The 15,027-nt window shown below is 33.0% G+C and overlaps 2 protein-coding genes across 2 annotated transcripts; both read left to right on the top strand.

The window, feature by feature from the left end:
- The first annotated feature begins 8,155 nt into the window (after window positions 1-8,155).
- LOC115991327 (cysteine proteinase inhibitor 5-like) lies at window positions 8,156-8,458 on the top strand. The gene has a single exon (XM_031115034.1). It carries the CDS (start codon window positions 8,156-8,158, stop codon window positions 8,456-8,458), a length of 303 nt encoding a protein of 100 aa, XP_030970894.1.
- A 5,606-nt stretch (window positions 8,459-14,064) lies between these two features.
- Window positions 14,065-14,436, top strand: LOC115991326 (cysteine proteinase inhibitor 1-like). The gene has a single exon (XM_031115033.1). It carries the CDS (start codon window positions 14,065-14,067, stop codon window positions 14,434-14,436), a length of 372 nt encoding a protein of 123 aa, XP_030970893.1.
- Window positions 14,437-15,027: the final 591 nt, after the last annotated feature.

The following is a 15,027-nucleotide window of genomic DNA, read 5'->3' as shown; positions in this document are numbered from 1 at the left end:
TAGTTTGTAATGCTTAATCTGTATGTGTTAGGTTCTAAGGATATAGGATCTAAATGTTTTAGAACTTTAATATGTAATGTTGGCAAACCATGATCAAAACTTAGAATCTAGATTTAGGCTGCTCAAAGTATGTTTATTGTGAAGTTGGAATCGAGTGATTGCAAAAAATTACTATTAATTTTCTGCAAGGCTCGATCGATCGAAAATTAGACTCGATTGATCGAAGCTCGTGCTGAATGTTTTTCTGCAGAATTTTCCTCTCAACCCAAGCCCATATGACGTGTAGGGTTTTATGTTTTGCCTTAAGTATAAAAGAAAAAACCTAGCCACGTTCTCATGTTGTTGTTTATGTTGTGTGTGTGAATCTCTTATGAGATCTAAAAGTGTTTGCCTTCATACACACTTAGGGTTATAAAGATCAAGATTGATGTCGAGAGCTTGGTGATCATTTTAGTTGCTGCATAAAGAGCTTAAAGAAAAACACAAGTGGAAGTACTTGAGGTTGATGTAAATCCAAGAAAGAAATAGTCCGTGAACTCAGAACTGTCACGTGGTAATGATAGTAAGTTTTCTACTCGAGGTAATAATAGGATGTTATTGGTCTAAGTCACTATTGTAAAACTTCAATTCTTTCATAGTGAATCTGTTTTACCTTGAGGATAGCTAAGTTAAATCCTCCCCAAGTTTTTTACCGGTTTGGTTTTCCTGGGTTATCATATTATTGTGTTCTTTATTTTTCGCATTGTTTACATGATATGATTTACTTGTGTTAACCTAGATTTGAATAATTTACCTAAGTAATCACTTGGCTAAATAACTAGGTTAATCAACTTGTATTTTAAGGGGTCTAAAAACGTACAAGTGGTATCAGAGTGGGTTAGCTCTAGTATTTAGATCCTTTGATCTAAGAGTTGATCCTTGACCCCTGTTGTCATGAATTCTTGAAAGTTCTTATTGCTAAAGTTCCATCTTTTCTACTTTTAGTTTGTGTCTTTTGTTGCTTTTGTTAAGTCTTCCTTTAAGTATCTTGGTATAATCACATGTGATGATAATTATGTGTGCTACACTGCTTTAACCACCTTGAAGGCATGTGATTCTTTTCATTGGTATTTGGATAGTGGTTGTTCCAGGCATATGACAGGAAATAAAGCATTATTCAAGACACTCTTTGAAGGAAAGATTCGGACAATCACGTTTGGAGATGGAAGCAAATCTGTGATCAAAGGCATTGGAACTATGGACATTCCAAGGATGCCGGTTTTTGAAGATGTCTAGTATGTTGATGAGCTGAAGGCTAACTTACTAAGCATCAGTCAGATTTGTGACAATGGACTGAATGTTCTCTTCACCAAGTATGAATGTGAGATATTTGATGGAGGAGGTGACTATATGTGTATCGGTGTGAGGACAGCTGACAACTGTTATGGTATAACCCCAAGTATAAGCAACAAGTGTTTCAATGCAAAGATCAACCAAGTAGACTTATGGCATCAATGGTTGGGACATGCAAGTCACAAGCAATTAGAAAAGATTTCCAAGTGTGATGCAGTTATTGGTTTGCCCAAGTTTGAAAAGATAAAAAAGTGCATATGTGGACCATGTCAAATGGGTAAACAAGTGAAGTCCAAACATCCGTCTGTAACTGAAGTTCAAACTTCAAGACCTCTAGAGTTGTTGCACATTGATCTCATGAGTCCTGCCAGAGTTCAGAGTTTAGGTGGAAAGAGGTATATTCTAGTTGTTATGGATGATTTTACTAGATATACTTGGGTTGTGCTTTTGAGAGATAAAGTTGAGGCTCCTAAAAAGATGATACACTTGTGCAAGAAATTGTAAGTTGAGAAAGGTACTATGATAACCAGAATTAGAAGTGATCATGGAAGAGAATTTGAAAATACAAAGTTGGCTACCTTCTATAATGATCAAGGCACACATCAAGAGTTCTCTTCACCCAAGACACCACAACAGAATGGAATAGTGGAACGGAAGAATAAGGTTGTTTAAGAGATGGCTCGTGTCATGCTAAACAACAAAAAAATGCCCAAGTCCTTCTGGGGAGAAGCAGTTAACACTGCTTGCCATACACTCAACTGGGTGTATTTCAGACCTGACTCCAAGAAAACTCCTAATGAACTCTGGAGAGGAAAGAAGCCTATTGTCAAATACTTCCGGATATTTGGCAGTGACTGTTATATTCTACGTGATCGTCCTTGAGAGAACAACATTTTAGATTTGCCTATTATAAATCTCTATAGTTTTTTTTTTAGTTTTCGTCATCTCTTCTCTTCTATTTCAAAGTGATTGTGATCCCTTAGTCAAATGATCTGGGCTAAATTTTGTTAGTCTTAAATTTTATATTTTTATGGTTTATAGTTGTTATTTTTAACATATGATTCTAGAATTTTTGAACGTTTCACATTTTAAATATAGTCCTTTAACTGTTTAACTGTTTAGTTAAACAATTGACACTTGAACAATTTTTTTATCCACTCAAACACTATGTTAATATTTTTAGTGTTATTAGTTTTGGTTAAAGCATTAATGAATATAAAAATACCGGCCTCTTCGCAAGTACTTGCTTAAAGGCTTTCGTAATCTTTTTTTAATATTACTGTCCACTCATTTTAATTTAGGGTTTATGCGTTTTGGAATGAGATTTATGCATTTTTCAATCATCGAAAAACTTAGGAATCAGGGACGAATCCAAGTGGGGGCTGAAGGGGGCCCGAACCCCCTTGGTCCAAGTTTTTATTATTATTATTATTATTATTATTATTATTATTATTATTATTATATAAAAATTTTTTAGTTGCCTACTTCCAAAACTTTAGGCTCCCCTTCAACTAACAACTATCTAATTCAAAAACTTAACAAAAACAATAAAAACATTCATAATGGTGATTGTATTTTAGCAAAAAATTCTATTTTACTACCAAAAAACCATGTGTTATTGGAGAAGCTAAAGCTAATTTTTTTGTAATTACAGTAAACTTGTATAAATACCAATTGACTGTAGCAAGTTGTTAAAAATAAAATACAATATTTTATTAATATCAATTGTCACTTTACCTTCAATTAAAAAACTCAAATTATCTCTCTTCCTTTGTTATTTTATTGAGTTGTTTATATTATTTTAAATGAAGTGTAAAAAATAGAATATTTGATGTTGGATATATTGTAAAGTGAGGTAGTAAAATAGATAAATTAGCTTTTTGAAATCCTAAAAGTTAAATTTTTCAGCACTACCATTGTGAATGTTCTAACTTCAAGAAAAAAAAATCCAAGCCAACTTAGTATTAAAAAAAAAAAAATCTCGTCTTTGTTGGTAGATGATTGCATCTTAATGTATTTGTGTGTGCCAAAAATGAGACTATTATGCTGGGCCTCACTTGGGCTCACAATCTATTTGTAAAGTGAGCTTGGATTTCCTAAGTTGGGTTGTTCTCCGCACAGAAACTCACCGAAACTATATCTCTCTATCTCTGGGTTCCTTACCTCACTCTGTTCTTTGTTTCTCTTTCAGCCTTTTTCCAACAACCCCCTTTCCTCCTTTAGCTTCTCATATTTATAGCCAAGCGTTAGTGGAGGGATTATAATTGCTTTCAAAGTTAGTGCATTAGGAGGTCCAATATCGTTAATCGTAAGTGGGTGTTTAGGTGGGAGTGGGGTGTAGTGAGAGTGGCCTTGGAATTGGTTCCCACTCCAGTAGATATGCTCGGCAGTAATATTCCCCAGGGCACTGCCAGGCATACAAGGGATGGTGTACCTAAACACCTTTCTTCTTGCTCAGGAATGGTTCGCCAAGCAAGGACCAGGTGGCAAAACAAGGTGCGTGCTAATGTAGATTGTCTACTTTTCAGGCTTTTGAGCAGTATGAAGCTTGGGCCCGTGACCTTAGTGTGTTCAGGCTAGGATCATGGGTAGAGAGAGATTGGGGCCACGGGCCACACTGTTGAGTCAGAACCCAAGGCCTAAATGGGTTTGGGTACCATAGTGTCGTGCATTAGACCCCCTTGATTCATGCCCGGCCCTCGAGAAGAATCAAGGAACCCAAAAGGCACTCGCTATCCAAGAAGCTCAAGGGTTGGATATTTGGACAGTTTTCAAAAACCCATTAATGTGCCCTCAAAAGGCGCGTTATATCTAGCCGCTTGGTTTAGCTGTCATCATTACCTGACAGTTCGTGAACCGAGGCAGTGCACGTGTCAGTCAGCATTGGTATCCGTAAGGTTTTTTTGTTTCATTATTGCTAATTAAGCCTCATTATTGCTGATTAGACGTTGCTCACTCCCCTTTGGTTCCTATAAATAGCCCATCCCAAATCATTCTTTCACTTTTTCACTCTTCATTCTCTGAGTTTTCTCTTTGCCGTGCATTCATCTATGCGCTTATCCATCAGTCCGGAGTTCCTTTCTTTCCTAGAGCCCAAAGTAAGTTCTCTACCTCTTCCTTTTACTTCAGTTTCTTCCTTCGAGTTTCTTTCTTCAATTTTTAGAGTTTAAGATGGGTTATGCTTTCCTTCTAAACATTGAGGCACCCTTAGCCACTTTTAGGCAAAAATTCGACATTCCTAATGATGTGGAAGTGGCGTACTGTCACGAGACTGAAATTGCTCTCCACAGAGGGGCAAATACTGCTTTTTTCCCTTTAATGGCGCTTTTGGAGGGTGGGGTTAATTTTCCCGTAGACCTTCTTTTACTCAATACCCTTAGGTACTATGGGCTGTGCCCCGACCAACTTCCCCCCAATTTTTACCAAGTAGTTAGTTGTGTCAGTAGGTTGAATCAAATGTTCGGTTTGCAACTAGACCACCACGACATAAACCATATGTATAGTCTATGTGGGAATAAAAGAACCAACTATTACTTAAAGGTTAGAGATATGAGGGTACGGCTAATTTCATGCCTACCTGACTCTAATAGGAATTCTGCCAGGGAATTCATCCGAGTGCGTAGCAATTGGTTTTCCGGTGAAATCCCTTGCCCCCTCTCAGGGCGCGAAGTGGGTTCATATCGATTTCTAACTTGTTTATTTTTCCACTTATGATCGTTTTGTTCATCTGAACACTGACTCACTGTATTTTTCATTGCAAATGGCAAAGTTTTTACCCAGGATCTTAGGGTAGTTCATGTAAGGGATCTAAATTTTATACTTAGGTCCAAGATATTCGTTCACTAGGATGGGCAGCTCCGAGCGTCCCATCTAATTCTCAGCGTCAAACCCGTGTATTCTTCCTAGCAACCATTCGGGCAAGAAGAATATAAATATATGTATTCAATTGTTTTTTGAAGCATACAATTTCAAATGCAAGATGGTAAATAGCTATGTTATAGCATAAGATAAGCATTAAAGCCTTATGCATAAATTATGAAGATAAACTTACTCCTCGTACTTGTTGAAATAAATAAATCCGACATTTCTAACTCCTTAAGATTTTTAAAAGTTGGAAATTTATCATGATATACCTTTTTTAATTAAGTTCAAATTCTTTATTATATTGCCAAGAACATTGTAGCTTGGAGAAATAGATTGCTCTTCTTTATTAGAAAAATTAAAGTTTGAATCCTCACTTCCTAGCTCATTGTTGTAACTATTAAACTACTAAAAAAAATGCCTAATTATGCTGCATGAGGACCTAGTTTATAATTGACTTCAAGCACCAACATAACTGAAGGAATGAGAAAACCTAAAAGTAGATTGGTAGCTTTATACATATATACATGGTCATCCTAATAAAAATAAAGGAATGAGAAAATCCAGAGAAAGGGGTAGATGGAATAGAAGACTGAAGAAATGCAAGAAAGCAATGCACTTGGATAACCATTTGTGACATTGTAGATATATTGAGTTTCCATTATATGACAGGAGAAATAAAAAGGGTGGGGCCGTGGGGGGTGGGAATGGAGGAGTGAAACACACACACACAAAAAAAGACAAATTCTTGATGAGTTTGAACTTTGAAGAGCACTTACTAAGTTATTCTTGTACGTTCTTTACATATTTGAGAGGCTTTTTAGGGGGGCTTATGTAAGAAAACTAGGAAAAAATTGGCCTTTTCCCTTTTTAAAAAAATAATCCAGCATTTTGTCCCATTTTCCAAACTAATTAGGAAAATGACCCTCTTTTGAAACTCGATTTTCTCAAAATCGAGTTAAGCCCTATAGTAGCGTTTTTAAGGAGCCTATAGTAACGTTTTAAGGATATATAGTGCCGTTTTGTCACTCGAACTCCTTGAACTCGAGTTATAGGAAAAAAAAAGAAAAAAAATTGCATGTAACTCGACTTCATGGAGATCGAGTTACAAAACGCCACTATAGGTACTTAAAACGTCACTATAGGCTTCTTAAAACACCACTATAGGGCTCCAAATTTTTTTTTTTTTTATAACTCGATTTTATGAAAATCGAGTTTCAAAAGATGGGCATTTCCCTGATTAATTTGGAAAATGGGGCAAAATGCTGGATATTTTTTTTTTTTTTTTTTTTGAAAGGGGCATTTGCCCATTTTCTCCAAGAAAACTATAATGTAGAACTTTCAAATCCATTGTCTCTAATGGATTAATTTATTAAGAAAATGGAGAGAATAAAGAAAAAAGGGAAGAGAAATTAAGGTAGCGATTGTGTTTTCATTACAATTACATTGCATAGTTGGTAAGCCAGCACAATCTCATTAAGCAAAATTAACAATAACAATCCATTTAAATTTCAAAGCCTTACCAAACGCATCAATATATGTGTAGATGATACAACCAAAACTCGGAGTGTTTTCAATAATGGAAAAATCAATACACACACACACATATATATATATATATATACGAGAAATGCTATATCCACAACATTTTTACAACACTTTTATAATATAACCTAGGTGGCAAGTTGTTATTTCCTATTACTAATAGGCAAGAAAGTAATTTCAGTGGTGATTCAAATTAAAAATCTGTAACAACTTACCATTTAGGATTTGTTGTGAAAGTGTTGTGAAAATATTGTGAACGTAGCACTTTTCATATATGTGTGTGTATGTGTTGTGAAAATATTGTGGATGTAATATTTCTCATATATATATATATATATGTGTGTGTGTGTAGAAAATATATATTTTTTAGACTTCAAAGCATTCACGCATGTTCCTAATGGCAAAATTAATTGTACAAGCATTTTAAATAATGGTTCCTCAAGGTTTTTTTTTTTTTTTTTTTACAAGATAGAAATTTTACTCTAACCTAATTTAAGTACATATGTGTGTGAAACTCCCTTCTGGAGATTTAAACCCCGCCCCTTGCCCCCCCCACACCCCACAAACACTTATACTTGTGGAGTGATCATCGCCTAATGGTGTGTAGTGGTCCCTCAAGGTTATTACTAAAAACATGTAACACATTTATTTATATGATTAATGTATCATTTTTGTTTCCTTTAATTACTTTTATGCCATTAATCGCATTAACTCAAAGTATATTTAATGCATTTCATAAAATAAAAAACTTTATATATTATTAATATGCTGTGTTTTTGCCTCTAATTACTCTTATTCCATAATAAAATTAAAATAAATATGTAAGTAAATCTTTTTAATAAAAGCTTTTTTTAATTTTTTTAATTTTTCATTTAGAAAATTAGAGATATTAACAATTTTTTTCTATATAAGAATAAATAAGATAAATATGGATTTCATAGTTTGGAGTTAAACTAAAAAATTATTTAGTTTTTATACGATCACCCTCAACACAAGTTGTCTCCTCGATTCTCTTATAACCACAACTTCTATGCCATAACTTTGACTTGACAGTCTATAAATTCTTCTATTGCGATAACTTTTCTTCCGTAAAACAACGCATTCGCCATGTTGGTACAGTTTACCAGTCCCATGGTAATTGTCACAAACTCCAAGGCCGAACACCTCTTCACCTCATGACAATTTTGAATTTCCATTTATAGCCATAGGTAGCCATTATATCCTCTATACATAGTTAAATACCAAAGCTTATCACCTCAAGACATTTTCCGATTTCTATTTATAGCCCTTATCCCCTATAAATAATTAAATACCAATTCACCGCCAATGAAATCATTCTCTCACTAAACTTACAATGAAGTCCAAGAAATGCCTTTACCTTCTTACCCTTCTCATCCTTTCACTTTACGCAACAGCTATGGGAGGCAGACATGGCGTTCTTGATGAGGAGGGAGAGTGGCAGCCGATAAAGAACATTACAGACCCTTACATCAAGGTGCTCGGAGAGGTCTCAGTGTACTACTACAACAACAGGACATCATCTCATTTGTCGTTCGTAAAAGTGTTGAACGGCGACACCCACGGCCATTACTATGACGATTACTATTACCGGCTCGCCTTGGAGGCTCAGGACAGTGGACTCACCAAAAAATACCAAGCAATTGTGTTGGAAAGGCGTTATGCGTATTTTAGGAACCTTACCTCGTTTACTCCTTTATAGAGCATTAGCCTTAAATTAAAAAAGGGTGGTTACTTGTTAAGTGTTCAATGTGACCAAACTTCTTTTGGTTTGATTTGAAGAATAAATTACCTCAAAAAATAATAAATGGTTATAAAGACTCGAAACAATATATATTATCTCTTACTTTTTCATATTTGTTTGCTTATTTCATTTTAATTTTTGTTATATTAATTTTATATGTCAATGGGGGAGGGTATGTATGACTTCAATTAAAATAGAATGTAGGAAAAAATATACAAGTAATTAGCCCAGTCTAATCTATTGAGAATCCATAGTTGACCTCAAATTATGGCTAAGGCTTTGCTGCTGTTGTTGTTGTTGTTGTAATTTTTTATGCGTAAAGGATCAAGTATTTGCATTTGTTATGAGGATAAGAAAAGGGAATTTATTTATAAAAAAACGATTTTTTTTTATTTGAAAATTTTTTGGATTTCATTGTTAAATTGGGATTTTGTTCCCATGTAGAAGATAATGGTCTTAGAATATTTTTCAATTAATAAAAAATTAAAAAGCAAATGGACAAGTGAAATTTAGGATAAAGGCAGTAGTGTTACTTTTTTTAGTACTTATGTGTGCTTAGATAAAGGCTGGTAGTCCCCTATATAGTTTTACACTCATCCAAATATAGAGAATTTACAATGAAGCAAAACTATGATATAGCAAAAGGTAAGTATGTCCAGCTCACCCTAAGTCCATTGCACTATTCACCTCCACATCTCCAGTCTTCAATCCTACTCTAGTATAATCTAAGTATATATGTATATGAAGTTTCTTCCTGGAAAATTAAACCCCAACATTTGCCCTCTTATTCCACAAGAACTTGTATTTATGGAGTAACCATCACGCCAAAAATGTGTGGTGGTCTTGGTCATCTTAGCTACTTCTTGTTTTGTCTGCATTGAGTCCCATGTCAACTTCTTCTTTTTTTTCTTTTTTATCGGATAAGGAGCTATGATTTTATTAAACGAAGGGAAAGAAAGAAGGAACTGCCTATAAAAGATCATGGCCAAGTTCCTGCAATTTTAGTGGGTTAATTATAATGAGAATAGGTCTATTAATTAATTTTGACATGGTAGTGCACCACCCTCCCAATTAGCTTACTAATTTGTTAATTTTGATACTAATTTTGGATGGTAGTGTTGATATTATACATCAAACTTGAATTAGTGTGTTAATTACAAAAAGAAAAATACAATGTATGATATATATATACACACACATATAGCAAATAATCCTATTCTATAGAGTTTTTATTATTATTATTTTTTATTTATGGTAATGATACAGCATCATTAATTAAACTTGTTGGCAAATGTTGGTGTAAACATAATAATAATGGAAATAATACAAAGAGAAACTGAATAATACTTCTGAATATTATTTATTTGAGATTAGAAAATACACAACACTATTTGAACTGAGACGTGGCATTCGTTCTCTTTAAGGAAATCCAAGCCATTAGTTGGCTAAACTTTGTAACTGGTGCAGATCTTCTCTAACTTATCTCCCCCAAGATACGACAGCCCAACAAATGTCGTATGGCTAAAACAACCTCTACACAAAGTGTTCAAACCCAAAACTCCACCAAAAAAAACACTCTTCCTTGCCAAGAACCTCTCTATTTTTTAGTGTATAAGAATGCTTGCAATTGCTGGATTTTTTGGTATGCTATGGAATGAGTTTGAATGAGTTGATTTATAGGCTCAATGGGCCTCATGAAATTGTTACCTAAATTAATCTCATTAATTTGGTCCATAAATCTAACAAAGTGCTAGACATAAATCTGATGGTTTGGAGTTACACAATTAAATGAATGAGATAAGTAGTTTCTGAAGAGTAAATAGGCTCAAACAGCTAGTCCATTAATTGGGAGAATGACTCTTCATTTTCCATCACAAAAAGGTCATTTACTCACCAATGAATAAGGAAATTATTTTGAATGTATCTAGCCAATAATTGCTCCAATACATATCAGTCCATTAATCACCACATTTAAAAAGAATAAAATAGTCTCTCTCCTTTTCGGGTGCGGCTTGTGTCCAGTGGAAGTTATCACTGGACACGTTGTATTGCAGACACGTGTCTAGTGATAACTTCCACTGGATATAAGTCCTTCCCCTCCTTTTCAATGTAGGATTAAACATTTTCATTAATTCCTTATCTTTCATATTAATTAACTCCCACATATTTACATTTATATTATCATATAAATTCATTTTAATTAATTAATATTAAAATTCTCCAACATCAAATAATTAAATATAATTATTCCATTTTTATTGACATTATATCAAAAAAAAATATGTCAATGTACTTTTTTTTTCTTTTTTTAAGAATAAATATGCAATTATGATCCTTATTAAATTTGCAAATGAAGACACCATAAATAAACAAATAAATAAATTTTGCATGGTACTCACTTTCAAGCAAGTACCATGTTTTTTTTTTAACCAAAAAAAAAAGATGTACTGCTGTTATTTTCTCTTCGATGTGAATGAGTGGGTTTATCTCCAGATTCTCCACCCACATCAATCCACACAGCCAAGCCTTGGGAGTATTTTACTAAAAGCATGTGATGCATTTATTTAGATGGTAGGGGTGTCAATATTCGACCCAACCTGCAAACACGACATAGACCCAACACAGATTTTTATAGGTTAGGGTTGGGCCTTAGCGAGTTTGGGTCATAAACAGGTCAACTTGAAAGCGACACGATAAGAAACGGGTTATAAGCGAGTCAACCTGCATGACCTGCAATAGACACATTTGACACGCTAATTTATTTGTATCAACCCGAAATGACTCATTTAACACAACCTATTTAACTCGTATAACAAATAAATATTCATTTTATTTTATCTTTGTCAAATAGCTTTTATATCCAACCTATATTTTAAACTTAAAAAGAAAAATAAGTAATTACAAAAACTTACAAGGGATATAATTGGAAATTAAAACTTTATAAACCCTAAATCTCTAAACCCTACAAATCCTAAATCTCTAAACTTTCTTATATTTTTGTAAAGAACTTATTTCTAGATAGATATTATATGTTTGTTGAACTATATTATTTTGAATGTGGGTTGAAGACTTGAAGTATATAAACTACTTTTGAGATGAAAAAAAAAATTATTTATAGATAGATATTATATTTTATATTAAGCAAATTAAAATGGGCTGGGTCACATTCGTGTCAACCCAACAAGGCCCGTTTATTAAGCATATCAAGTGGGTTAGATTAGGTCAACCCCCCTTATTAACAGGTCGAGTTAGGGTTAAAGAATCATAACACGATTATTAAATGGGTTGGGTTTGGGTTAAGTCATTTAGTTGAATACCCTTACCTCGATACAACACGAACCCGATAGGCTAACCCGAATTAACACCCCTCTGATGACTAATGCATCATTTTCTTTTCTCTAATTACTCTTATAACATAAATACTCATTAATTCAAAGTGTACTCAATTCATTTAATAAAAATAGAAAAATTTATATATTATTAATGCACTTTATTTTTTCTCTAATTACTCTTATAACACAATAAGAAATCCTAAAAATATACTCCTATAATTAATTTCTTTAATAAAAAACTTCTTTATTTTTCTAATATTTTAATTTTTCATTATTATTTTTCCCTTTTTATAAGAAATAATAAATTTTCATTTCATGGATAGGAATTAAACATAAAAATCCTTTAGTTTTTAGATGACCATCCCTAACACAAGTTGTCTTTAGAGTTTTTTTTTTTTTTTTTATAACCACAACTTTTGTGCTCATAACTCTGACATAGCAGATTATGAGTTATTCATTAACAACAACCTTCCTTCCACGTAACAATGCATGTGCCATAATGGTACATTTTAATGATCCCATAGTAATTTATTTAAATGACTAATGCATCATTTTTGTTTTCTAATTACTCTTCTACAATACATAACTCATTAATTCAAACTGTATTTAATGCATTTCTTAAAAATAGAAAATTTTATATGTTATTAATACACTTTTTATCCTCTAATAAATCTTATACCAATAATAGCATATCCTAAAAATATATACATAAAATTTTTTAATAAAAACCTTCCTTATTTTTCTAATATTTTAATTTTTTCATTATTATTTTTCCCTTTATAAGAAATAATAAATGTTGATTATACCCAGCCCGACCCATTTTTACTTAGCCCATGGGTACAATGGGCTGGGTATAATGGGCTATTAACTAGTTAACGGGCCGAGTCGAGCTGGGCCGAAAGAAAAAACCTCAGCCCATGACCCTACCCATGGGCAATACCCATTTTGTCTTTAGTGAGCTGGGCTATTGGGTTGAGCCTAATGGGTTACTCATGAGCTTGTGTTAACATATTATTTTATTATTTTTATAAAGAAAGAATCAATTTTTTATAAGGGAATAATCAATCTATTTTTTTAAAGGAAAGAATTAAAGAATTTAATACTTAATTACAAATTTTTTTACAGTCAAATCTATTTAATTTTTTGTTTTGTTGATGGAAACCTTTTTTTTTTTTTATTAAGGCTTTAAATAGTTTTTTATTTTTATCTTTAATAAAAAAAAATGTCAAATGGTTAATTCAAATTTGCTAGACTACTAGAAAAATATATATTTAGTAAACTAAGTTTAGCACAATTAATTTGAGTATCTTAGTGGTTGAGGGAGTTCTCTTAAGAAATTCCTCTATAATATCTCAAGATCAATCTTTCATACACTTTATATATATTTTTGTTATGAATTATGAGTTATTGGGCTAGGCCAACGTGCTGGGCAACGGATTGGGCTACTGGGCTAGCCCACCGAGTACCTATAGGCATAAAAACTAACCCACGGCCTGACCCATTAGGCTAATGGGCTACCCATAAGCCTCAATAACAACGGGCCGGGCCGCCCATTAGCCTGGTGGGCCATCGGGTTTCTAGGTCGGGCTATGGGCCGTGGGCTATTTGATACATTTTAATGATCCCATAGTAATTTATTTAAATGACTAATGCATCATTTTTGTTTTCTAATTACTCTTCTACCATACATAACTCATTAATTCAAACTGTATTTAATGCATTTCATAAAAATAGAAAATTTTATATGTTATTAATACACTTTTTATCCTCTAATAAATCTTATACCAATAATAGCAAATCCTAAAAATATATATGTAAAAATTTTTAATAAAAACCTTCCTTATTTTTCTAATATTTTAATTTTTCATTATTATTTTTCCCTTTATAAGAAATAATAAATGTTGATTTCATGGTTAGGAATTAAACTTAAAAATCTTTTAGTTTTTGAATGACCATCCCCAACACAAGTTGTCTTTAGAGGTTTTTTTATGACCATAACTTTTGTATCCACAACTCTGACGTAGCAGATTAAGAGTTATTCTATAACCACAACTTTTCTTCCATGTTACAATGCATGTGCCCTATTGGTACATTTTAATGATCCCATTGTAATTTCCACAAATTAAAGGCCAAAACTTATGACCTCATGAGAATTTCGAATTTCCATTTATAGTTGTTATCCCCTATAAATACCAATCACCATTGAAACCATTTTCTCACACTAAACTTACAATGAAGACCCAGAATTGCTTTTACCTTCTTCCCCTTCTCATCCTTTCACTTTACGCAACGACCATTGGAGGCAAACGTGGTGTTCTTGATGACAATGAGTGGCATCCAATAAAGAACATCAAAGATCAACCTTACATCAATGTGCTCGGACAGTTCTCGGTGTATAAGTACAACAGGAGGTCAAAGTCTCAATTGCAGTACGTGAAAGTGGTGAAGGCCGACACCCGATCCGATAAAGGAACATATTACCGACTCATCTTGGAGGCTAAGGATGGTGCAGTCACCAAATTATACCAAGCTATTTGGTTGGAAAGGCCTTGGGAGCTTCTTAGGAACCTTACTTCGTTTACTCCTATATCGAATAAACTTTAAATTAAAGAGTGTGGTTACTTACAAGGTTTTCAGACCCGGACTGTTCATTGAACCGTAAAAGGAAGAGGTTTAAGGTTTTTGAGGTCGAACCGAGGTCAAACCGGGATCAAACCGTGATGATGTCATAATTAATTTAATAATTATTTTAAATATATATAAACATTAAATTAATAAAAAAAATAGAAAAATTAACTAAAATAGTCCAAAACAAATATAGATAGTATTTTTTATAACATAACTTTCATAATACAAATAAAAGTTATTAAATTCTAAAAAAACATAAATAGCTATTGAGTTTCTAAATTATTTTTAAGTCATGACACAACACACTTTAGTACCGAATAATTTTTATTTTATGAAACCCAATAAAATAGTTAAGAAACAAATTAATTTATTTGCTCATAGCCAAGCCCATTTGACTGGATCATTTTTTTTCCCAAGCCCATTTGAATAGTCACTTTTCACCATTTATTATGAATTAAAAAAAAAAAAATCAAAAGCTAGATCTGAAGAATGAAGATGTCCATGCATTTAAAAATTGTTAAAGTTTAAACAAATAACAAAACCCAAGATATCGTTTTACTATCCAAA

This window comes from Quercus lobata, chromosome 5 (genome assembly GCF_001633185.2).
Source record: "Quercus lobata isolate SW786 chromosome 5, ValleyOak3.0 Primary Assembly, whole genome shotgun sequence".
NCBI lineage: Eukaryota > Viridiplantae > Streptophyta > Magnoliopsida > Fagales > Fagaceae > Quercus > Quercus lobata.
This window is presented reverse-complemented; position numbering and strand designations above follow the sequence as displayed.

Bases quoted from the DNA above. Each gene is read 5' to 3' on its own strand.
- LOC115991327 (XM_031115034.1), top strand. From the start codon at position 8,156: ATGGGAGGCAGACATGGCGTTCTTGATGAGGAGGGAGAGTGGCAGCCG.
- LOC115991326 (XM_031115033.1), top strand. From the start codon at position 14,065: ATGAAGACCCAGAATTGCTTTTACCTTCTTCCCCTTCTCATCCTTTCA.